Source organism: Tetrao urogallus (assembly GCF_951394365.1).
Source record: "Tetrao urogallus genome assembly, chromosome: 5".
NCBI lineage: Eukaryota > Metazoa > Chordata > Aves > Galliformes > Phasianidae > Tetrao > Tetrao urogallus.
Window position 1 is genome coordinate 37,907,278 of NC_136818.1, and position 25,945 is coordinate 37,933,222.

Below are 25,945 nucleotides of genomic sequence, written 5' to 3' on the forward strand. Positions count from 1 at the left end.
AGAAAAATGAATCCTTTATCTTTAAATAGATAACACTGATGTATTTCAAGATTTTTCCCAAGGCATTTTATAAAAAGAATATAAATTTTAGTTCAGAACTGTTTTTGCATTTGTTTTTTATTTTCAAGTTAAAACTGTAAGGTAATTATCTATTTTGAGAGGTACAAATGATGAAGCATGAAGATTAAGCATAGTCATGTTTAATGAATCATGACTGTAAGTATTTAAAAATTCAGTATCCTTTTAAATAATCTATTCCTATATTACTGTTTTATACTGTAAGGAATATGGTCAGAAGAGCAATATTTTACAGTACAGAAACAATAGTTGATTTTAAAGAAAGTTGCTATATTGTAGTAAATGCATCTTGAATTTACGTACTAATCTGTGGCTGTCTCTGCATACATAAAAGACCAATCTCTTAAGTCTTAAACATCTATCTGAGGACCCATCAGTGATTTTGTGATGGAATTTCAATTCATTTATTGATAAGAATAATGGCAACAGACAAAAATGTTTGACTGCTGTTATTTTTTAAGTTTTCACGTTACTCATAATATAAATACTTAAACTTCAGAGTATGCTTTAAAAGATCCTACTGTGTTTATACTTGTTTTTTTGTTCCTTGGAATTACTTTGCAGACAAACATATGGCCTTAGAAGATAACATAAAGGAACTTGGAAGAGCAATGGCTGGAATAGGAGAAACTGATTCAGATAGAAGTGGTAACTTGGATATCTTCAGCATTGACCAAGCCAAAGCAATCATTGATTACATGAATATCAGGTACTACTCCAGGATATGTTGTTTCTTATTCAAATGATTTAATGTTGTGGGAAATCTGATGATGAAATAAATTACAATTATTTAATTGAATATGTCCATAATGTGCCAATATGCTGCACACACAAAACTTAAAAAGTGGAAAGGAATGAAAAATTTAGATTTTCATCTTGATGTAGGATTATGCTGAAAATATTTGATTTGAGTTTTGATTCGAGAGATTTAAAGGAAAGGAGAAAGTGATGGATGGAGACTATTATTGCTTTTAAAGCTATTTAATTCTAGATACCAACCAGCTGAATAATATCCTAGATCTCATCTACAACTTTCAGTATTTCTGTGGTCTTGTTAGTTGCAGTGAACTTGTTAACTGGCTTATAGTTCTGTGCTTTATGGAATTAAAGCCATGGTAGATCTGTATGAGCAATGAAAATGTATTTCAAAGTTAGCCTAAGTCCACTGTCTACATGAAGAGATTTCTTGACAAGTCTCAATTTTTAAACAGACACGGAAATATATGAATTCAGGAATAATTGGTGATAATTAGAAAAAAATGAGTGGTTAGAGGGTAGCCAATCACACATCTCTCCATATAAGGTGTTACCTCTCTAGTAACACATATATCAACTTTTCTCCTTTGAAGTACTGTGGTTAAGGAAGTGACTATAATCCTATACTACTGTTTCCTGTACTGTATGAGGTGAACAGAATGGTCCCTCAACTTACTGTATTACCCATGAATAAGCAGCCAAGAAAAGATGGAAAATAGAAAAGATATGATTGTAACGTTTGCTTATACACCATATTGTATTATAGCCATTTAGTCTGTTTCTTGAGCAGAACAGTGGTGTTCTGTTTGTGGATTTTTGTTGTTGTTAGCGGTATTTTGGTTGGTGGTTTTTTTCATGGAAGGTAAAAAGAACTTCAGGATTTTCCCATATGAAACGAGAGCATCTTTTTAAATGTCAAGTTTCTATATCAAGGCAAACCAATGTCCTGCCAAGAACGAACCCTAAACTAAAAGGAAAATTTTGGCATTTAAGATGTCTCACTCAACTTCTTCTACTTCTCCTTTCCTGTCTGTGCCTTTTGTATATTTATTTGGAACAAATGTTATTTCCAGATAGGATCTCTATGGCTCTTGTGTAGATTATCTATTAAAAGAGATCTTATCCATAAAGTAAGTCCTCCACAGACTCAGGAATTTCATCCGAGAGGTGAGGTGCTCCATCCTACTACTGCTGAAGTAGTAAGTCAACAAGAATACAATCAGGATGCAATATTTTAGCAGCAGCATTATTGTGGCCACCAGACGTGATATCATGTTCAAGCTGCTCAGAAGTACATGCTGTTGCAAGGTTATGGATATGTGCACATACACATAAATATATATGTGGATAAATATATGTATGTCCACAAGCTATTAAATGTACTGTATATATCCACTTTCTATAATCCATTATTTGAGTCAGTTGAATACTTTTTTCTAAAGATAAACTGAATCAGCATGATTTTTATGTAATTGGATTTTGAGCTTTATGAACTCAGTTGACTGAGTTGTAATAAAACTCAAATTAGTGTATTACTTCAGCATTTTTTCTTATTCTTCACTCTTTTTTTTCTTTAATTTGAAATGATAAGTCTATAGCTTTCTTCTTCTACTCAAGATAATATGACACATTTTAGTTCGGATCACATTTTTACAGGTGAGCTATAAACCCATGGGATTTATAATGGAAATGGGAACAAATGCTTCACCACATCGACACAAACTGTGTAGCAACTCTAATGATACCTTCAGGTTTGGTGGAAGGTGACAGTTATCATCTTTTTATCTTGTATCCTGCAGCAAACACACATCATCGTAGCTCTTGACATTTCTTTCAGGAAGCATTGGAGCTAGGAAAATATGTCATCATTAATCATCTTCATATTCTCATATGACATCATAAGTGGTTCTATTCTTAAAGATCTTACTTTGCATGAGAAAATATTTTTTCTTTAATTGCTGAAAATATTGGCACAAGCTCTTAATTGTTCGCAACAGATACAAACAAAAATAAAACATTTTACATAATTCCTGATAGAAGAAAGAAAACTACACAGTGGTTTTAACATAAATACTGATGTATATTCGATGTGATTTGATTTGAAGGGCATTAAAGGGAGAAATTCTCTCGTTTACATAGAATTAAGGGGGCCAGGTCAAAACAGAGTTGTTTGAGAAAATAAAAATATATTCAGAAATGTCAAAAGCAAAGAAATATTTTTGAAATACTGTGAATTATGTCTACATGTAACACAGTCCATAGAGAATATCATAACACAGTTAGAAAGTCCAAGGGAAAGTACTGTTTTTCAGCTGCTCTCAATCTGGCTTCTTTCCAAGGCACTGGAATAAATAAAAGAAATAATTTTAAAATGTTAGGTTCTATCAATACAGTTTGAAATACATATATCTTGTATGTCTGTGATATTCATAATTTCTTTTTTTGTCTTTTTCAAAGAATCTCTATTAGATTTTTACCACAAATAGGCATGTGAGTGAAGGGACACATATAATTTCATGACTTTATCTGAGTCATTTTCACACAAACATAGTTCATAATCAAATTCCTGTATTTCCACCGAAACATGGCAGGAATTATTTGGTGAAATACTACAGTAGATATGTACTGCAAATGAAATGTCAAATACTGTAGCAACTTAATTACCTGTGTGCTTTGGGTTGGAGGAAGGTAGCTTGCAGTTTATGATAGCCAAATTTCTTATTCAAGGTAGTGATCAAATTTGTTTTTTTAGAAATGCTAATTGGCTGAATTAAATGCAACTGTAGAATAAAACTTTTATATGGCTCATAAAGAGCCAAATGTTCAGTGAGGCTGCCATAATACTTCACACAAAATTAAGAAATGCATCTGTACATATGTTGAAAAACGTCTGCACCCATTTGGGCACAAGTATATTTGGAAGTTTCATGGATGCATTTAACTAACTGTGCTGCAGAATATGTAATTGTAAGATAGAAAGGCAGTGGCACCTTTGTGCTCTTTGAATTCTGAGCTGCACCCAACAGCTTCAAGGAGCACTGCTGTCTTGTTAGTTGGCACTTCAGCACTGCTTACATTAGAGCAAATCATCTCTGGTCTGCAGCGTTTTGTGGAAGCTGCGTGCTACTGTGACAGTGGCTGGCAGCACTGTGTAAGTAAAGGTGGTGATTCAGGGAAGGACCCTCAGCTAAAACAGTGTGTGCTGAACATAGACTCCCCGAGATGGTTTTCTCATTTCCTTCCAGAGCCAGGATTGGATTTCAGACACCTATATCCCAGCGCAACAGCCCCTCCCTTTGCAAGCACCTGTGCTGGGTGCATGGCTGTGGGGTGATGGAAGAGCCCCAGAGGTGTGGGGCAGCCAGCCAGGGTGGCAGCTGCAGGGGCTGGTTCCATAAGAGCCTAAGGTACCATCATGTGTCGAAGAATGGCCCATGATTAGTTTTGTGGCTGGATAGAGTACTGTAAACACATTTTCAATGCGAAAGCATGTATGAGCACATTTTAATAGTAATATATAATAGTATAATCCTGAAGTATTTCACTCAAAAAAGCTTGTTTAACTACTTTGTAGTCAACAAATGCTTCAAAACACTTATTGTTGACTTGGAGATGTTCTACCTGCTCTTCCTCCACTGCTTCTACTTTTAATACTTCGACCAGGATTTTGTGATAACTTTTAAAATTACTTGCATTATGATTAAATTACTGCAGAATTTTTACTCTAAAGATCATATTTTTCTAGCATGTACTGTGCCTACCACAATATTGACTTTGATCTTTTGAAAAAAAAAAGAAAAAAAAGGAAAAACTTGGAAACTCTGTATTTGAGCATCATACTTATGCTCCCAATAAAAAATTCACATATATTTCTGACCTAGCCATAGGATTATTCTGGCACTCTATTCAAGAGATACATAGCAAAGCAGGGAGGAGCTTCTCTGAAAGTATTCAGATAAAAATATAGCTTTAAAAATGTTGTAGAAATGCTCTGACAAGGGACTGTCAGTGCCCATGTGTGCTGTCTTTGTACTGGCAGTTAACTTACAGACCAAAGGACTGTAGAAGCAGGGTGCTGCCTTCCTTTTGAGAGGTGACATATAAAATATAACTTAAAATATAAAAAAAACTTTGAAGGGACATATAAAATTAACATCCTGGTCCAGAAACAGTGGAAGGCTTAGGTGTGCAAGCATAGTGTTAGTATGGTATCCAGTATCCAGCAGCCGTGTCATTAGTATTAGGTAATTGCACACGTTGTTGTAATAGTTACTTCACAGACTAATAGAGACACTGAGGTTGGAAGAGATGTGTGGAGGCCATCTAGTCAAAACCCAACTGAAAACATGCCTCAGTATTCCAGATGTGGCCTTGCAAGTGTTGAGCAGAGAGGTACTGCCATGCTGGCTAGAAAAAGCCATACTGACACTCATGGGGGAAAAAAAGAATCAAAATGAGCCTGTGACCTATCCTTAACCACAAAGCATAGGAACCAGTTACTGACATTCTATGAAAAGCTTGCCATATCCTTCATGGGTATATCAGAGGAGTGTGATAAATTTAGAATCATTCTTCAACCTGAACTTGCTATGAAACTGTAGAGCTGTGTTTTAAATCATATGTCAGAATGACGTGACAGAAGCCAGAAGTTCTGCATTGTGATTTTAAGAGAAAAAAGTAATTGTAACAGATGGACTGTGAGAAAGTGAGCCTTTGATTAAAATCATACCATATCATTGATCATAAAGAAAGGAAACAAGGAATAATATTTAAAGCATGAAATGGAAAGCCATATATGTTTTAAGGAAAATAAATATGTTAGGCCATTGAGATGGTCTACTTTGTTACTTTTGTAGTAATATGCAAAACTGCAGTATGCCGACCTGGTCTTCTAGCTTTTCTTTAAGAAAATTATACACTGATTTTGAAACATGATCATGAGAGAATAAATGCTTCCTTTTTTTTTTGCTTTGTCTTCCAACATCAAAATTGATTGCTGGACCAGCAGCCCAAAATCTGCAAGGTCATTTGGCTTTGTTTCCTGCTTGTTCACCACCACCGATATTAAAGGCATGAGTATCCTGGTGATAAGTGTTCCAGAGATTACTTTTTTTCTAAGTAGAACTTAGTGTTTTCAGAGTTTGACTTCGTAAAAGAAAGCAGATGTATTGTACTGTATTTCCTACAGCAATCTAAAAGTAAATCCCATAAATTAAACACACTGCATATTGTAGCTTATAGAAGTTAAACAGCAGTCTGCTGAAGTTAGCCAACATCTTCCTAACATTTGGAGTATGACTGGTTTGGAGAGTGACTTTTAGTGAAACAAAATTTTACGTAATATTGCCTTTCTAAAAATTTAAAGCTGTACTAGTATTACTTTTTCTCTTGTTTTGCAGCTTATTTCGACTCTATAAATTGTATGAATATATCTTCCACAGTCCTAGAGAGGAACATGTGATAAGTAATGAGGTAAATCATTTATATAGATGGAATTCATTATGTAGAGTTATTTAATGAATGCACTCTGGCATATGTTTTGTATTGCTCAAAGCAACTTCATGTCAACATTACTTCATTACTAACGTAAAATGGCTGATTAAAGAATATAAGTTAGATATTTTGATCCTCAAATTCAAAATTAATTTTGAATTTCAAAAAAGTGTAAATGCAGTGCTTGGTTAAAACGTTGTGTTAAATCAGCAAAAATTTTGTGTATGTATATTTAAGTTAGTGCCTGTCATTTGAATTAGTGATGCATGAGTCTGACTCTATGTTATAATCAGCAATCAAAATCAGGAACGATTGTGTACCAAGCACGAGTCTGACCACAGTCCTGATATTTATGTATCCACAATTAATTCATATTTATTTATCCATCCACATTGGTCACCAATAGCTAAATATACCCATCATAAAGAAACAAGCTGGCTAGAAATCCTACATTTTGAAAATAGTGTTAACAGTGAATTGACTTGACTCTAAACTTTGTCATATTTTATAGCTTCTTTGTGAAAAAATGCATAGAAAAATGTGTTGACTCAGGATGTGGTCTTAAATCAAACAGACAGGTTCAGTTCATCAAATGCACCTTCCTTTAGTCTGATAGTGCGTTTTGATGATATATCTTACCATACATCAGAAAGAATTTACATTTGTAATTTAGGAGACAAGTGGTTGCTCTGAGAGGTATGGTAGTGTAATTTCTTTTTTGGCACATATTTTAGCTTTTCGGTTCATAGCGAAGTTAAAGTTAATGCATCGGAAAATGTTTTTTTACACATTAAGCCAGTGGATTGGGTCTATGAGCAATGTGGTATAATTTCTTCCGGTGTCACTTTTAAAATAGCTTTGTTTGACGTGTGAGTTATTCTGAGGTTAGTTGTAAAGTGGCTTAAAATTCTAGCTCTTCTGAAATCATCAGCAAAACCCAGTGAGCAAGTAGAGCAGGACTTCATCGTTGTACTGCTAAGGTTGTTTAGTTTTGCTTTTTTCATATTAGCTAAAAAGATCAGTGGTTGGCTGGAGCTTTCCAATTGATAAAAAGATTTTTAATGAGGCTTTGATTACATAATTTCTTTAGTAAATCTGCGCAGTTTGAAAGTACCACCTCTGATGAAGGTAGAGCTTCCGCTGTGGAAAAGCAGAAATGTGTTTCTGTGAAGGATTTTGGTGTAATCCATAAAGGAAGAAGCACAATTCAAATATAACTGTTACAAAAACTTTCATGACAATTTTTAGCTGCTGCTCTCTTCCAGTTGTTTGGGTTTTTTTGTTGTTTTTTTTTTTACCTATGCATTAGTTTGGTTTAAACTGTTTTGTATTTTGAGTCCAATGGTGGAGACTCTCTTAATTTGTCAAACCACCATGCAATATCCAAAATGATCAGTTCTTATATTTGTATAGAGTTTATTTTGATATAGGGTGAATATTGTTCTTCAACAGGTTACAGTTTAGCACTTCAAAGCTACACAAATTTATACAAATTTATGGCATTATCTGCTCTTGTTTAATATGCTGAAATGTGATGATTGGTGTACCCAGCATAGACTTAAAGCTATTTCTATAGAAATGCTTATCCATAAGAAAGGAGAGTGTTATCTTCTACATTTGCAGCCCCTTAGATGAAGAGGTCACCTGACAAGTTAGAGGGGCAGATGTTGTTTGATGCATATGGCTACAGCAGGAGCCCGCCTGGAGTCATGTGCTCTGCAGTGCATGTGCTCAGCAAGCAGAAGGGACTGGAGATTTGTCTGGGAAATCTGTGTGCTTAAAGTAGATGATAAATCTGTGATGAAAGGTTGACCGTTGTCTCACTATGTAGATCACCATCTTGGAATAAATAAATAAAAATAAAGCCTCTGTAGACATACCATGGCAAACAGCTGGATGTTTTGTAACTCCTAAACTCACTGCTGCTAACATCTGAACAGTTTTCCATTACCTTCAGCAATGAAAACTGTTATTTTGGAATGAGAGACAGTAAATTGTAACAACCATATTTGCCCAGATCACAAGTACCATAATATTCTTAAAGCTTAGTCATTATTACCTTATTTTGCAAATGAAGACTTGGAGATTTGCTCAAAGATTTGCTCAACTGGGATGGCTTGCTTTAGCAATTTGTGTTCCATGTGTGCTGAACATATTGCCTACTGAATAAAAGTCCACTAGCCTAATAAGAAGACCTGCATCTTCGTAAGAGATTCAGCTACAACAAATAAAAGCAATCCTTAGTGTTGCAATGAATATCCTTTCATGGAAGCCCTGGTATGTGTTTTCCAGATAAATCCTGTAGCAATGGATTATACGCCCATTGAATTTTATTTTTTCTCTGGTGTGGGCAATTATACAGCGTTCTCAATCAGATTTCCTTTTTGATCTTTCACTGCATTTATTTCCAAATGACCTTGTCATTTCCTGTGTAGAATAAAATCAGACAAGAAAAGGGAAATGACTCAAAACTGAGTGAGATTATGCATACAATATCTATGGGCTTGCCACTTAACAAAATCTAAGTTACTTAAATATGGCACATAATTAGTGGAGCTTCACAGTCTGATTAATATTCTGAGTTTGATGCAGCTAGCATAATAAAGCCCAACTTTGTGAAATATAGACAGTATTTAAATCTTTAAAAAAAAAAAGGAACAAATGACTGGCTAATTTAAATATATTTCTGCATCGGCTAAAGCCTTTAAATCAAACTGCCTGAGGTGATCATACTGCCTAGGAAAAAAAAAGGTTAATACTGAAAGAAATGAAAGCTTACTTAGATGATAAAACACACATCATAAATCTAACCTAGTTTGGCAGTCTTTAAAATTTAAAATTGCATTTCCAGCTATCAAATCCCTTACTTCTCCTTCACTCCAGATCTACAAAGACCTATATATTACATACGCACAAATACCAGTTAGAAAACACAATGGTACAAGAATGTAATAAGATGCGTTAAGATTGCCAAGTACATTCATTGCTTTTTTTGTTTGTTTGCTGTGTTACTATTATGAGCAGTTCCCTACATTTAAATGGACAACAGAAGAAACAGAGCTTTAATGAGACTGTGACCATAACCAAATTAAAATGCATGCAGGACTAACATACCGTACGTCTTAAAGAATGCTATTTTTAAAAATAATGTTTCTACCTTTTATCCCTTCTGGAGGTTTTGCCCTCTAGCTGTGATTTTAGTGCTTTTATATTAGCCTGCAAATTCAAAGAAAACAAACAGAGTACAGACTAAATCTTGATGTGCAGGGATTCAATGGAGCAACACCCATTAACATGTCAGATCTTATAACAAATGTTTAAATTGTTAATACATGAATTTTGTAGAAGTTTTTATTATTTCCTATTTTCAGCTAGTTTATTTTGCTTTGATAGGGTGAGGCATTGCTGCCCTATTTTTTTCTTTTTGCTTTTTCCTTTTTTTTTTTTTTTTTTTTTTTTTTTTTTCCAGATTTACAAATTGTATCTTATACTGCAGTTCATGTTTTTTTGCTGCTCTCCATTGTGTATTTTTGGATGGAATGAGGCTAAGGTCTTCTGGGATTATGTCTGCTTTGAAACATTTCCTAATAAAAATAATGTGGTTGGTAAATCTAGTTTTATTCCTGGCTGCTTTAGCCAGCCTGATGGAGTAACCTGCTATTTTATGGCCCAGATGACTAGCTAAGTTTGACTTCTTGAAGTAGTAGTGTACAATGTAATTTTCTTTAGAGATGTCATAGCGGGTCAGGTTGCAATAAAAATATCGAAGATTAAGTTTAATGGCAGTGCAGACTCAGTATTATAGCAGTCACTAAGTATCATCCCCTGTACTTACAGCTCCAAAACAGTTTCCATTAATGCTGTCTTTCCATGTACTCTTACTTTCTGAAACATTAAGCTTTTGGAACATGTCTGGTCTTTACACAAATGTGGGTGGGTTTTATTTTGTTTGGTTGATTGATTGGGATTTTTTTATTTTTTTCTTGTTAGTTGATTGATTTTTTTTGTTGTTGTTTTGTTAACTTTTGGGTTCTAAGTCTGAACCAAAATCCCTTCCATCAGTAGGAAGAGCTATTTGAAACTATATACTATTTGAAAGCAAATTAAGCTTTCTTCACGGCAGAAGTCCTGAAGTCTGGGACTTCACTTTGATATATAAATCTGATTCGGTGTTGCACTTTTACTTTGGTTAACCAATCTCTTTTTAAACAGATTTGCTCAGTGATTCTTGAGAACTCCATTTTAAGGATGTGTGAAACCAGAACATTTCTATGAGTATCAGTTCACGCTAGAGAGACCTATTCCCCAGCTAATAGAGTGCGTGCTTTTTAAAGCTTAAAGGTTTCAAATATTTGTAATGCTTAAAAACCACAAGTTGATTTACTGTAGCTTTGTTTTGTAAATATTAGCATAGCAAAGATATCAAGACTAGTTCAAAGGAAATAAGAGCATACTACTGGAAAGGACCTCTGCGATTTTCAGATCTATTGCTGCCTTCTCATTAGGTAAACATATATAATCCTCTTCAGAAATGTGTCTAACTCAAGCTTAAGAAGTTAACTTTTTTGTCTCTGCTGTTACTGTTAGAAAACTGCTCTGGAGCCTGATGGCTGTGATGATTCCAAAACTTTTAATTTCCAGTCTAAATGTATTCACAGCAGGCTTATATGCACTTATCCATGTGCCAATTTGTGCCAGTATTGACCTTTAGATCTTGTTCGGTTCACAGTGTTTATTTTTCTAGCATATAAAGAGACAGCAATCTTATTGTCAGCCTTCATTTAGCTAAATTTGAAAAGCCAGTCTTCCCCAGTCTCTGCTTTTAAGATGTTTGGTTTTTTTTGTTCTATATGCATTCTTACATACACAGCAGCCTTTAGTCATCCTGTTGGTCATTTTCTGTAACTGTTCCACTTTAAATTAGTTTTGTTTGAGCATAAGTGACCAAACTGCATGTAGTATTGTAGCTGAGATAAAAGCAAGACCCTGTACAATGATAATACCGCTTTCTTTTTCTCTTTGGGAATAATCTACATGTGTCCTAGAGTCAGTCACACATTTCATAACTGTATCATGTGGTTCTCTTGTCGTAGATCTGCTATTCTGCTTTTCTTTTATCACTGTGTTTTCCAGCTGAGGTACTCTCAGTGCACTGCAGATTTTTAAAAATTGTGCCCCAACAATGTCACCTCACAATTTCTCATTAAATGCAAGAGTGAATATTCTTCAAGGTCATTCAGTCCCATCTGTATGATATTCCTTGCCTCCCATGCAGTCATCGTGTCTCACACATTCTTTTTGTCTAGAAAATAGATTATCATATTAAGTAAACTCTGAAATTAGTCTGGCATCACATATCTTTGATAAACCAAAGTTGTGTGATATCCCATTTTTCTTTAATTTTCATGTCCTTATTTATTTTTTCTTTCAAAAATTGTTCCTCAAGCCTTTACTACTGTGAAGATCAAAACTACAGCTTCAGGAGTAGGTTTATTATTTTACGATTATGAATGTTTAAAACTAGCAAACTGGTACTTGGGCTTTTGATGTCTGAGGGAAAATTTTTGATGTCCGCTGAAGAAGTGTGTCATACCAGAGACCTGAAATAAGCAGCTGGAGAGCCGGTGGTTTTTGGTGGCAAAAATAACTGAGATTTGGTCCTTTGATCTTGAATTTTGCTATGGCTATAACCAGAGGGATCTTGAAGGACTTGTGATTACACTGAACGAAAAGTGAAGTCTGTTGGGATTGTGTGCATTATTACTTGAAATATTTTAAGCGTATCTTGCACATTAGAAACCTCTCTTGTTTTACAATGACTGAATTTGCTATACTCAGTTACCAGTACTGAAGATATACTGACCTTTAAGAGTTATGTTTTTGTCTAGGTCACACACTAATGGTCTTCTACAGTGTTTTGGTAGCTGAACTGTGCTGACTTGAAGCCAGGAGCAGCTCCAGAGAGCTGGTGGAATTTATAACCAGGTGTAGAGTCTCTTTGCAAATCTTGCTTTACAGAATGATGAACAAAAGGCTTTTAAAATTTTTTTTCTTAGGAAACATCAAATACAAAACAAGCATGCTTTCTAATTCAGTACCATGTAGGAACTCATCATAGTAAAAATTCAGGCAGGAAAAATGCGGAGTAGATGTTGTAGGCTACCCCTTCAGTGCGCAGAGCACTGTCATTTTGACAAGCCAGTGTTAAAACAAATACCTCTTTTTGAGTACTTGTAAAGTTTTATTTTGGTGGATCTATTCATATACACAGAGTTAAACTGAGAATTGACTGAGGTCATGCTGCTTGTCACTCTGAAGGATGAAAAGCTGAAGACACCAGAGCAAATACGTATATATGGATGTGAGGCTTATCATCATTTTTGTTTCAGTTGTATAGTTGTCAAAGCATTGCATTTTTTATTGTATGATGTTAAATAGGAGAGAGAGGAAAAAACCTTAAATTGCTGGTGCTGAAACGTTTCTGGAACTGTGCAGGAATTTACATATACACAGATGTGCTGTGTGGCTTTTTTAATTATTTAGAAAGTGACTTGATTTCTCTGTGTATGTGGGTATTAATATGCGTGGTTTTGATAACAGCAATAATGGTTTATTTCTTTGTTGGAATGCAGGCCAAGTAGGAATTGTTGGCTTTGATTTGAAAGATAGAACAGCATTAAGAGCAAGTTTTTTGGTATTTTTTTCCCCTGTCGGAGTGTTTTAAGATCCAGAAGACTAAGTGCTGCATTGTAAGACTATAACATGTTAAAAAGTATTTATAGATGAGTATTTTTATTTATGTAAAAGTAAGGCAATGAGATTGGCTGAAGTGCAGACTTGGGTAAATTTTAAAGTTCTTGAGCAAAGTACCTGAGGACGGACAGGTATCATTTGGATACTTGCAGGTCCAGAGTGAAGACACTGGTGACTGGTTTGCTGGAGCAGTTTCCCATATTTCCCAATTTTCCAGCAGGTGAGTAGAAATCCATGAGCTTACACTGCAGGACACAACTATTTTTGCACTCTCTACTTTCATCTCCAGGTTTTCATCATCTTAAAGATTAAATTGTGTTCTTAAAAGTATCTGTGGAATGGACAAGTAATGTAATATTTCATGGGAATGTATCCCCATGGGTGAATCTGTATGTATCAAATGCATACATCTTGTGACCTTATGTTATGAATAAAATTTTGACGTTATTCATATAAATAAATAGTGTGGCATTTCCTTACTGTGATGATTTATAATCAATATACATTTTAATAACTTTTTATACTTTTGGTTGGTTTTATGAGAATATGAATGTATTCAACAGATAAGTTTTAAAGATGCTTAAAGTTCCTTTTATACAAAACTTTCTGGTGCATTTTAAGTCTTCTACTTTCACCTTCAATTTTATAACTTGTCTTAAGATGCAATATGAAGAATTTTAACTAAACATTGATTCCAATGTATTTGAATATTTAATTTGTAAAATGTTATTTCAATTTCCTATAAATATGCTACTCTCAGCAAAACGCAGTGTTACTAATTAGAAAGCTGAGTTTTATAGGCTGTGTGGTTCATATGTGAGGTAACTTATATTGCTACTTAGGCTTACATTTAATAAACCTCAGCTAGGAAAATGTTTAAGTATCAAAGAAAAGATAATAAATAAAATGAGGGCATAGAATATTAATGTGAACTCTGCCTTTATTTTTTTAAAGCATTCAAAGTTAAATAGTGGTGGTCTGTTAACAATCTTGGGCTATTTGGCAAGTCTTTAAACTTACTCAATAATCAAAACATAAAAGGACAATGGAAACTTTTTACAATAAAAGAAAAAAAGGAGTTGAGTACAGAAACCAAACAAATTATTCTCTGCTTTTTCTTGGTAAGGAGGTGAACTTTATAGGAAGGGCAGCAAGCTCTGAGTTAGGGTTGCCTTTTCCTGTCTTTGTTATAAATTACATCTGTCTGTGCAGAATCCTCTCCAGTTACTTTGTATTTTGTGGTTACGGGGGAGGCATGCGGGTGCATGGGGGATGGAGCCGAGAAAGATAGATTAGGGGGAGCCTTCTTTTTTTACTTTTTTTTTTCCTCTTACAAACTGGCACTTTACATTAATCTGCCTAGCTTACTGAATATACAGATAGATAAAATTCCCGAGATCCCAGCTGTGTAAATAGAACATTAACAAAACAACTGTTTTCTTCAACATATGTATTTATTTGTTGTTTGTAACATATGAGACTTTTGGAAGACTTCTGGCACCACTTAGGTTCAGAGTAATCAATCAGAATGTTTTCATTAGGGTTCAAATGGGGAAGACAATCGGCAAAGAGACAGACTTTATTCAAAGTAATGCCTGATTTTTTCACAAAGGGGTCAAATACACTGCAACATCATCATAGGGCACCAGAAATATGAAAAGAAACTGCCAAATGGTTCAGGAGAGAGAGCCATATGCCTTGGCTAAGAGCTCTCCTCCTGTTCTTTCCTTGTACCTGCTGAGCACCTGAAGGGAAAATGTAAACCTGAGCGTAGTCACAAGTCTGAGCAGAGGTAGCCCATGTGCAGCTATGCAGAGAAGAGTCAAAGAGGCCACAAGCAATGACAGGGACCACGACCGAGTTCCTCTATTGGTTTTGTTTTTTGTCATGTGAAACTGAAACAGGACTTACAAATAGGTTGCTAATGACAGGGGAGAGAGAGATGTTTTGACATTCTGTTCCTCTTCTGCAGTAGGGGCTGATGACCAGCTCCAGCCCATTGAGTTTCACTGTCTCTTGTTCCACTGTTTTAGCAAACAGGTTCTTAATGATAACTGTAATCAGCATTAACTTAACCTCATGTTTTATAGGTCTCCTACCGATCACTGTTTTCTTATAGAAGCTAAGACATCATTATGTACTTCCAGCTACTGCACTCAGTAAAACAGCAGTGGACAGGTAGACTACACTGTATATCCTCAGGGTGTCTTGGAAAGACAGCAGCTGGAATCTTTAAGAGTGTTTTACGATTAAGAGTATGATCTGGAGTATTTTATGCTCTGGTTTCCCATTGCACTGTTGGAAATTCAGTAGCCAAGTAATCTTGAGTATCCTCTTGACTAACTTAAAACAGCTGAGGAGGAATGTTTAACCGTTTATACCTGGTTTTTGCTTTCCCTTACTTACAAAAATGGGCAGCATCTCTAGTTGACCTTAATCACAGAATCACAGAATGGCCAAGGTTGGAAGGGACCTCAAGGATCATGAATCTCTAAGCCCCCTGCCACATGCAAGGCCACCAACCTCCCCAGGTCCTCCAGGTTCCTCAGGTCCCCATCCAGCCTGGCCTTGAACACCTCCAGGGATGGGGCATCCACAAGGTCTCTGGGCAGCCTGTTCCAGCACCTCACCACTCTCTCTGTAAAGAATTTCCCCCTGACATCCAACCTAAATCTTCCCTCCTTCAACTTGAAACAATTTTCCCTTGTCCTGCTGTTATCTACCCTTTCAAAGAGTTGACTGCCCTCCTGTTTGTAGGCTCCCTTTAGGTACTGAAAGGCTGCAGTGATGCAGCATTCTTTTCTCCAGGCTGAACAAGCCCAGCTTCCTCAGCCTATCTTCATATGGGAGGTGCTCCAGTACCCTAATGACTCTGTGGCTTTCCTCTGGACCCTCTCCAACAGCTCTGTCTTTCTTGTACCAAGGGTTCCAGACCTGGAGACAGTACTCCAGATGGGGCCTCACAAGAGCAGAGTAGAGAGGAACAATCACCTCTCTGTCCCTGCTGGCCGTCCCTCTTCTGATGGAGACGTAAGAAGATGCAAAGGTGGTATCTCTATTAATTTACTTTTTTTTATTATTATTTATTTTTCACACTGATTTCACTCTCAAAATCTGTCTCAGACTGCAGAGCCCATGCCAGAGCTTGCAGAGGTTCTTCAGGGCTATGCTACAGGTGATGCTGAATCCGGGATAAAACCCCCAAAAAATATGGATGATGTTTTCAGCTGAAATGTTAGCATTTTTATTTTTTTTATTTTTATTTTTTCCTGATAAATGGTCCTTCTGATCTTTTTGATTTTTTCTATAGGAAGGTCTAGCCATATTATAAAAACATCTTACAGAAAATATTGTTATTACTTTCAAAACAGAGGGCATTTTTCAAGTATTGCATGCTAATGCTCTGTTTTCTTCAAGTTAGAATCTGTGTACTTGATAAAATTTTTATTGTTGCTCTGTTCTATTAAGCTAACACTACACAAGTAACAATATCTTCTTTGCAATTGCTCAGTAGTTTATTTTGACATTATATATCAGATTTGGCTTGTGAAAACAGTCTAAGGCAATGGCATAGATTCTAAGTGATAAAGATGAATGTTGCATGCTTCATTTACAGCAGGGCTTTCCAAATATGGTCTCAGAGTTGTGAAAACATCCTGTGCTTGAGAAGGCTTCAATTTTGACATGATCAAGGCTGTGGGGGAAATTTCAGACACTAACATTCAGGAATTCGGGTCTATATCCTTTAAATTCACTGAATGTTGTGTGATGTGAATAAAGATACCTTGCAACCAATTGCGATTCTGTAAACTCCATATATTGCTCTTGTTTTAATAAAATTGAGGAATGATAGGAGTGTTCTGTAGAATTTATTATGGTTTGAATATCTGCCTAACATTCTCTCAGAGTTTTTCTTTGTGTTCATTTTGTATTCATGGCATCCATTTATCATTTTCATCGCTATCTGTTGTACATTTAGGACTCGTAATGATTTTCTTTTGTTCTAAGGAAGATAGTTTGCCAGCTTTTTGTGCTCTCCAGGAGTTAGGATGAAGCTGAAGATTTACATTTGGAGAAATGTTAAATTACCTGTAACGATCATATTTCAAATGAGTACTTAAAGATTTTACCCTTACTTAAGCTTGTTGCTGGAGACTTTTATCAATTTTAGCATTACTGTTATCCCTCTAGGCATAGGTTAAAAGCAACTAATAGCTAGAGGCTAGGTTGCTGACTTGTCTTTTTTTTCCTTTGTTCTTCATTCTTTTTTCTTTTCTTCAATTTCTACCAGTTTTGCATTGTGGTGAACCCCAAGGGATTTCTAAAAACATCTTTGTGTTTCTGTCTATTTTGAGAATGACCCTTTGAGTCTAATGATGAATTGCAGTCATATTTGTTTCTGTTTAATCAAATGTTGTTTGAGAAATCAAGAAATTGTCAGGATAGAAGTAGAGGGGCAAATGTGGCTCACTTTGCCACTGCAAAGGTTTTATCTATTGTCACTCCCTGCTGTGCTTGCAATTATAGCTCTCTGAATTACTGAATGTTAGAGTAATATCCTTCTGTTTGGAACCCTGGCAAAGCAAAGCACAAGAAAAATAAGAGAATTTAAAGACAAGATTTCAGCCTTATCTACATGTTTCCTATCTGCTGCTGGTTTGACTTCAGTTCCTGCTGTTGTTATTCATACTGGGTTTACTGCAGTATATTTAATTGACTCTCTTTCTTCTGATCAATCCTCAGTTAAATGGGTAAATAATAATAATAAAAAAGGGTACATAATCAAATTACTATAAGTAATTGGTCAGTCCAAGCATTACCGGAACTTTGCAATGAGCAGAAGAACAGGGCTTTGGTATCAGTCAGTAAAGGCCAAGCCTTTAAAACTGACAAGCAAAACACATTGCTACATAGGCACGCTTTCTGTGAATTTAAATTACAAATTATTATATATAATCAAAATCAGAGCAACTGAAAAACCATACAGCGTGGATAGACTTTGTTAATTTTGGGTTCAAATGACAGATATTAGACAAGCTTACAAGTCTGACAGAGTAAGAGAATCTTAATATGTGACAAGTTCAAGATAAAATGAGAACTTGTCTTGTGGATTATTATTTTCTCGCACAGTGGAGGGAACATTACACAAACTAATAAGGAGGAAACTGTATGCATTAAAATAAAATGTAGAAGTCTGTGTTAAGGAAGCTTACTTAAGAATTAGGAAAGTTTAAAGACTGTACACTGAACAGCCAGGAAGATATGGAGTATTAAATAGGGAACTGTAGGTCACTCTGGGAATGGGGAATTAGATGCTAGAATTTTTCTGTGCTGGATTGCCAGTTTAATACAGTTACCACTTCACAGACTAACACAAATTGGTCTTGTTGCACCGTCTTGAGGGTAAACAATTGCAAGGACAACCCGCTTTTCCCCTTAGTACTTATCTGTTAGAGTACAACTGAATTTAGATGCAAAAGTAATTGCTTAAGTCCCATATATACAGAAACATAGAAATTGGCTTTTAAAATTGTTGTTTTCCCCTTTCTCTTCTTGCCAAATCTGACTGGGGAAGAATGGATGAAGAGTAAAAAAAAGATAGCATGAATGTTAACTAAACTTTGCTCTGTGATAGTTGTTTAAAAGGCCCCCTTTGTAGAATGTTAGAGTATTCCATGCATCAAGTCCAAGAGATCAATATAGCTGGGGAAAAAAAGGAAGGTTCTCGTGAAGGGTACCCAAATTTTCCCAATGCTGTAATAAGCAGTAGTGGTGCTGTGAGGTATTGCAGCTTTATTTTTACTTGGGGGTCTGATTAACTTTTTCAAATCAGCTTCCAGTTAAGACCCAATTTATGTCATTGCATTAAAGACTACTAGAGACTCCAGTGTGATTATAACATTGCCTTGAACTTTGTCTTCAAGGAAAGTAACTTCTGCTCAGCAAAGACATTTTGAATTGTGAAAAGTAAAGGAATTACTGAGAGGAGAATTTTGAATAACTTCATCATGTGATACACATGAGAAGGTTTTTAATGCCTATGCTTCTTTAACTGCTCTCTGGTATAAATTCTGAGTTTACTATTATGATTTACAATCCAGTTCGTGTATCTTGAATTCACAGCACCCCGAGTGACTTCAGGTACCCTACTACAATTGTATACAAAAAAGGCACTACATCAACCTAGTATATTGATAGCAAAATTGGTCCTCAAGCTATAGGTGATTAAGTGGGAAAGCATCCTTGGAAATTTGCAAACATCCCATGTTTTCAGTTGTATAAAATACTGCTATAGCTTTGTGGTATGTGTATGTGTGAGTAGAGTAAAAAGTGCTGCATTAGTTCATCTTTATGGCTTATTCCTTAGTGAAAAGTTCATATTCAAAATGTTTTAACTGAATTTGCTTAGTATTTCAGTAGTAAATTAAGGAATTTACTTAGTTTTCAACATAAGGGAGGACTGCTACAGCATTTCTGCAACATAACAGAACTATACTTGTTAATATACTTCAGAAGCATTTAAATTCTAATCACACAGACAAAAGGAAATTTCAAGTAATGGAAGTAAATTTAAATTGCACAACAGTAAAGACTTTCATACCTTTGAAAATATTTTAATGCTGGCTTTTTTCCTCCTTGCTTTGATTATCTGTGATCACAACAGCAGAATTCTATTGCTGTTGCCATAATTTTGAAAGCATAACTGTGTTAACATGAAATTTGCATATATAAGTACATTTGCCAACTTCTTTTCATTTTTTTCATTTCCTTTCTACTTCTGTTCTGGGAGAGGCTGTTGATCAGTGCACTGGCTGAAATAAAATGCAGCATCATTGTAGGAGAGAATGGAGTCATGCAGACAACTTTTGCAGAAAAAAATGTAACCTTTTTTTTTCCAGAGTGAAGAAAATTAGATTTCCATCTCCTAAAGCCTATCTCCTGGACTTCTGAGATCCTTTCATATGCTAGCCAGCATTCATTAGCCATGTGCTCTCGAGATTTCACACGCACTGTGTAAGAGAGTATTTTTATGCATTGTAAACTTTATCAGCTTTGCAAACATTGAACATTATTCTGGATTGGGCCTTACAAGCCAAGCATTATTTAGTCTGATACATACAGCTCGGCACCTCCTGCAAGCTGGGTCTTGGCTGATTGAAAACTACAATATATGACATGAAGTGCGCATGGAAGGGAAGAAGATTCTGTCCATGGAAGCCATGAACTTTCCACCTCTTTAGCATCACCTGCTTATGGTAAAACTGAGAATGGGGAACTTAGTGCCACCGTGATAAAAAATACAATTCCCAGATTTTATCTATTGCTGCATTTAACCTCTGTTCTTTTAGCCATATGTGCAGCAGAAGAGAAGGGAATATGCTTTAACAGCTTGTCAAATAGTAAGCAGTGCAAGAAATCATGCTATCAGTTGGAGGTAAACAATAAGGCCACGTATATTTAATTTTTAATAAATTTTGAGTTATGCTGTTCCTTTAATTACATTAATCAGGCAGGCTCCAACGCTGCAAGCCTTAGGGCTTGAAGTGCAATTTCAATACTTTGTAATAAATTTGCCTAAGTTTGGAAATAGATGAAATGGCTTAATATTAAACATTTGCTTGATTTAAATTTTACTAACACATGCACTGTATAATTCATATTTTTTCCAGAGCAATGTACTGCCACAGCAGAATGATCATAATAGAAATTATAAGTGTTCCTTTTGAACACAGGTTTGGCTTATAAACTGGACAAATAAAGGAGCTGGGAGTGTCAAGGGAATGCTAAAAACCTACAGAGCCTTTCACTTCAAGGTCATTGGTTCAAGTACACGTCACTAAAGACAGAAAGTTAGCCTCTTATTGGTCCTTCGTAATAGACATGAAGTTAGTTTGTCACTTGAGACAAGGAAAAGCTACAATGACTTTAACAACATGAAAAGAAGTACAGAAGTAATGCAGAGGTCCAAAAAAGAGGAGGAAACAGGAGAAACAAAAATTACCAGGCAGCCATCTTCCCTGATGTGAGATCCTAAGGGCCATACTCATACTTTGATCTGGAAAGTTTAAAAAAGGTGTAGCCACCTTACATAGTCTCAAATCATAGACTGGCTTAGAGTGGAAGGGACCTTGAAGGTCACCCTGTTCCAACCCCTGCCATGGGCTGGTTGCCACCCAGCAGAACAGGCTGCCCAGGGCCCCATCCGACCTGGCCTTGAATGCCTCCAGGGATGGAGCATCCACAGCTTCTCTGGGCAGCCTGTGCCAGTGCGAGTCTCATTTGATTTCATAAGCTTGATTGAGTTGACCTAGGTTAATAATGGGTCAGGAGTGATCCTAGGAAAATTCAGGTACAAAACTGTTCAACAATGAAGTAACTAATTAACCTGGTTTGATGATGCTAGGGCACTATTCAACCAGCTCTTTGAAAGAGTATCCAAAACTGATATCCTGACCACTTACCTTTACCTCCAGCATATAAATCACAAAACAGAAAACTGTGAGCAGTGGTGTCCTCCCAAGTGCCTTCCAATTTAGTAATAGCAGCCTGCCAATGTTAATTCCTCAGCAGATTTAATCAAATGAGGTACTCATTTGATCAGTTGTGTGGAGATTGCTCTTTGAGACTTCTTTAAAGAAGCGATTGCTTTTCAGTGATGTGTTTCCTTTATGTGAGACTCTAAGATTAGATGTGTCAAGAGGAAGGAGTGTATTTTACATGGTGGTGATTTTTATTAGCCATTTCATATTTAGTTGTCAAAATGAAGTCAATTACTTCTGTATTGTAAAAAGTGCATCATTTTTCACTTTCATTTTGAGAACAGTTGAAAGTTAAAGCTATTCCACAGCTGCCTTTTCTCTTCCTTTTGTCCTAGTTGTTGTTACAGTTTGTTTTGCAATCAGGGCTGAGATTAGACCTAGAACGCTCAAAAAAAATGAACAAAATATGAAAGTGTTACATAAGTATTTTTTATTAATAAGCACTCTTTAAAAACAGTTTACCAATAAGAACAGAGAAAGTGAGGAAAATCAGAGAGAAAGAAACTCTGCTTCTAAATAATTGGAGATACAAAGGAGTTTATGGATAAAATATAAGTATAAGCAACCTGACTTTGATTTTCTTTTCTTTTTCCCTTCAGCCCTGTTGTTTGTATACTTAAAACTTTTATACCTTTGAAAGAGATTTAAGTCACAGTTTTTGTTTTTGTTTTATATATATATGTGTGTTCACTGCAAATATTTAGTCATTTTATTTTTAACGTAGGCTTTACTTTTTATTCTCAGCACCTGTCTAGAGCAGAAAGCACTTTTTGAAGAACTCATCTCTGAGCCATTGAATTAATCTACAAGTAATATAGCAGTAGTTAATTTGTAGGTGGTTTCAATGAACTGTAATGGGGAAATGCCAGAAGAAGATTTGGTAATAAAATTTTATGAATTATATTATGCTGTAAATAAGTACATGATGCTTAATGAAAGGAGCTCTGGAACTTCCCTCAATTTTCAACGCAATTACCTTAGCCTATGTTTGTTTTTATGACAAAAGTGTAGTTCAAAGTATTTCACTGAATAAGCAAGTTGCCTTTTTGAGTTAATATGGCAAGAGCTTATTTATAAGAAATAATACATTTCAATCTCAACTTATTCACACATTTCAAAAACCTAGCATTTCTTTTCATGAAAGATGACATCTAAATTCACATCATAACTTTATATTTGGCAGCAACAATTTAAGAGATACTTGGGGTCAAAAAAATGAAGGAATTGGAGGTCAAAAATAATATACTTTTGCTGTAGTCCATGGGAAAATGTGTATAGTAAATGTCAATGCTCTTCCTGAAAGAAATCATTGTAATTAATTACTTACTTTGCAACTTGTGTTTTTCTTCTCCAAATTCAAATACAAAACTCTCTTGATATAAAACCCACATAGGTTTTCAAAATTGTTTTCATTTCTGTAGAAAAAATGACACGTGGCTTCAAGTAGTTTTGAAAGTATTCTTCTGTCACAAGTTATGGCAATCTGCAATATTTGGTTGCAGGGTTTTTAGAGTTTGGGGGGAAAAAAAAAAAGGATCCAACAAAACTTTTACATTTCAAAATATTATTGCATCAGCTTTATTGCTAAGAACTGAAATTGTTCAAATGACCTCAGTAAAACAATTTGGACTACAATTCCCGGAATGCTCATGAAGCTGACATGCCTGCATGTTCCTAAAAAGTCATAATCCATCATTCTGATGCTAGATCGATGGATTATGACTTTGTGATGTCAAGATCTGTGAATTAAGGCTTTTTTGAGTACAGCCTGCTATCCAATTATTGCCCCTATTCATATATTATAAATCATTATTCCTTCACCAGGTAGTCAGCAGTTTCTATTTCCTAACATTTCAGAGCCTTCTTTTTTTAGCCATTGTTGCACTCGCATTGAGCAATCAAAAATGGAGAGTGCTGACCTGAAAAATAAAGCTTCTATCACAGCAAATTGTGGAGGGAACAACATTCATTTCTAATTCTTGTAGTTTCTATTGAAATAAAGGGAATTAGAATAGATTGAAACAAATCCCATCTTCTTCCAGCACAAATGAGCAATGTGATAAATTGGGACAAATGTTGTTGGCATGTATTGACTTCATTTTTAAGTGCTCATGCCTGAGTTTCGCACAAAAATGGTTTGTTTTTCTGATAAGTTGCAGGATTTTTTTAACATGAAGACAGATCAGCTTCTGATTTAAAGCTGAAATTTGCCAGCATGCTATCTTAAATGATTGTGTCTATTAGGCACTGTTAAAGTGAAGTTCCTTTGAATGAATTATTTATAGAATAATAAACTCACTTCTAATGCAACGAAGTGTATGATAAAAGCAGAATATGCTTTACTGTAACCAGTTTAGGTATGTCAAATCAAAATGCTTTTTAAAAACAACTTTATTAAAAGATATTCAGAAAAAGAAGAGCTATTTTAGGACCTATCATGCACCCAAGAGAAGTCATTAAATGAAATGTAATCACGCTGTGTTGGAGAGTTATTTCAAAAGATTTCTCCAGCTAAGGGAATTTAAGTTTAGTCTGTATGTGGATGGAAAAAAAATCAATAGTATGATCTTGTTGTTTTTTATTTCATTTTGCTGTACTGATGGTTCTTCATTAGGATGCAGTTTTCACACTAGGTGGCTGTACATAAAATACATCCAGTCAGTACATTGCTAGCTGAATTGTTGTCAAAAAGGATGGTAATCGATGGAAGGGAGGTTGGTATAATGACCGTGGTAGAATTAGTCTTATAATAACTACTTGTTCTAGTCCTCTGTCTGTCAGATAAGAGCTGTCACAGCACTGACTTGTGCCTCAGTTTCACTGTATTTAAACAATCACACGGATTCTAAAATCTGTCTCCCAAGGATGATTTCATGGCACTTTTCTGAAAAACAGATCTGCCTATCTTTTGTCTCCTGTTGCTACTGAATCTGTTTTGCAAGTCAAGGGTGATATCTGAAACTACATGAGAAATTTAATGCAGTGTTTTGCCTGTCTTGCTATCCAGGAGCTGAGGTAGTGCTGTAGTTTAGTTCTTCTTAAAGAAAGATGTTGTCTTGGCATTTTTATCTCATTGCTTGTTATTTATTTATGGAGCTCTGGGTGTTAATGGCCTCCTTGCTCTCATGTACTTTTTCCTTTTCTCTCTTTTACGCTTTCAAAATTTGTTCGGTAAGTCTTCCAGGCTGCTGAGGAATGTAAGAGAGATTTGTTAGTTTGCTGGGAGAATCAAAAGTCTTTGGTGCCTTTTTTGTTTTAGTAATATCCGACACAACACAGCCTTAGAGCCCAGTTCTACTGGTGGGAAGTCCAACAAATCTCCTTCTGTCTCCATGAGAGTAGACTCCCAACCCATTTTCAAATTTCCTGTTAAGTGCAGTTGCCCACTAGGTGGAGACATAATATGTTGTACATCAGTGGATATGCAGATGGTAATCAAATCCACCAGCTGCTGCCTGCTCTTCCTGGGCACCTTGCCAATTCACTGGCAGTATGTTGACTGGGAAGCAGACAGTGACACACTTTGATCGAAAAGCTTGTATGATGATTTTTTTTGTTGTAATATTATTGTTTTTTAAAAAATGATAAAAGAGATCAAGATGTGTATCTTGATCAAAGGGTATTGCTGTCTGCTTCCCCATCAGCAGCTTCTAATTTATAGAAATCAGATTGTGTGGAAAGCAATCAGCAAAGATTTGAGGTCTTTCTTCTTCTCACTGCCAGGAGATGCTGACAAGTGAGAAAATTAAAATCAGCAGAGATGGGGAGAGAACTAGTAAAACACTGGTTGAAATATAATTATTTTAAATCAACAATTTTAATAATTTTAAGGCTTAAAAAATCCACTTGAAATGTTTCAATTGGCTGTTGGCTGTCACTTGTGTTCCAAGTGCATTGTGGAGTCTTTCAGTGATGGAGGATGCTTTGAGACTAATTTACCATTTAGACAGATATTTCTGCAAAGCCAGTTGTTATCAAGTAAAAAGAACCTGTCTGTGTTTTTGGGGCCAAGTTTTTAAAAAGTATCTCCTATCAGCTTTATTTTTTCCACATGGAGCTGTGCATCCAGCAAGATTTATTAGGGTGTACGAATGATTTAATGAATACCTGCAAAGAACACTTAAACCAGTCAGTGCCTTAAATATAGGGCCAGAGTTTGCAGAATCAGAGGACTTATACTGACATTTGTCTATTATGTTGGGCAAGTAGGGTGTTGGGTTTTTTTTTCTTTTTTTAAAGTCATGTTAATGATTTCTGCTTTAAAGGCCATTATGTTGTGATTATGTTCTTTGCTATTTTTTTCCCCCTAGCCCTTCTAAACTTGA

The 25,945-nt window shown here is 35.5% G+C and overlaps 1 protein-coding gene across 1 annotated transcript in view; it reads left to right on the forward strand.

Moving 5' to 3' along the window:
* CABCOCO1 (ciliary associated calcium binding coiled-coil 1) overlaps positions 1-25,945 on the forward strand; it is a gene marked incomplete at both ends in the record, with an annotated part of 48,479 nt that overhangs the window by 11,629 nt on the left and 10,905 nt on the right. The window contains 2 exons of the mRNA XM_079535673.1: positions 643-787; positions 6,234-6,306. Coding sequence (XP_079391799.1) covers positions 643-787; positions 6,234-6,306 — 218 coding nt within the window. The remainder of the gene's footprint in view (positions 1-642; positions 788-6,233; positions 6,307-25,945) is intronic.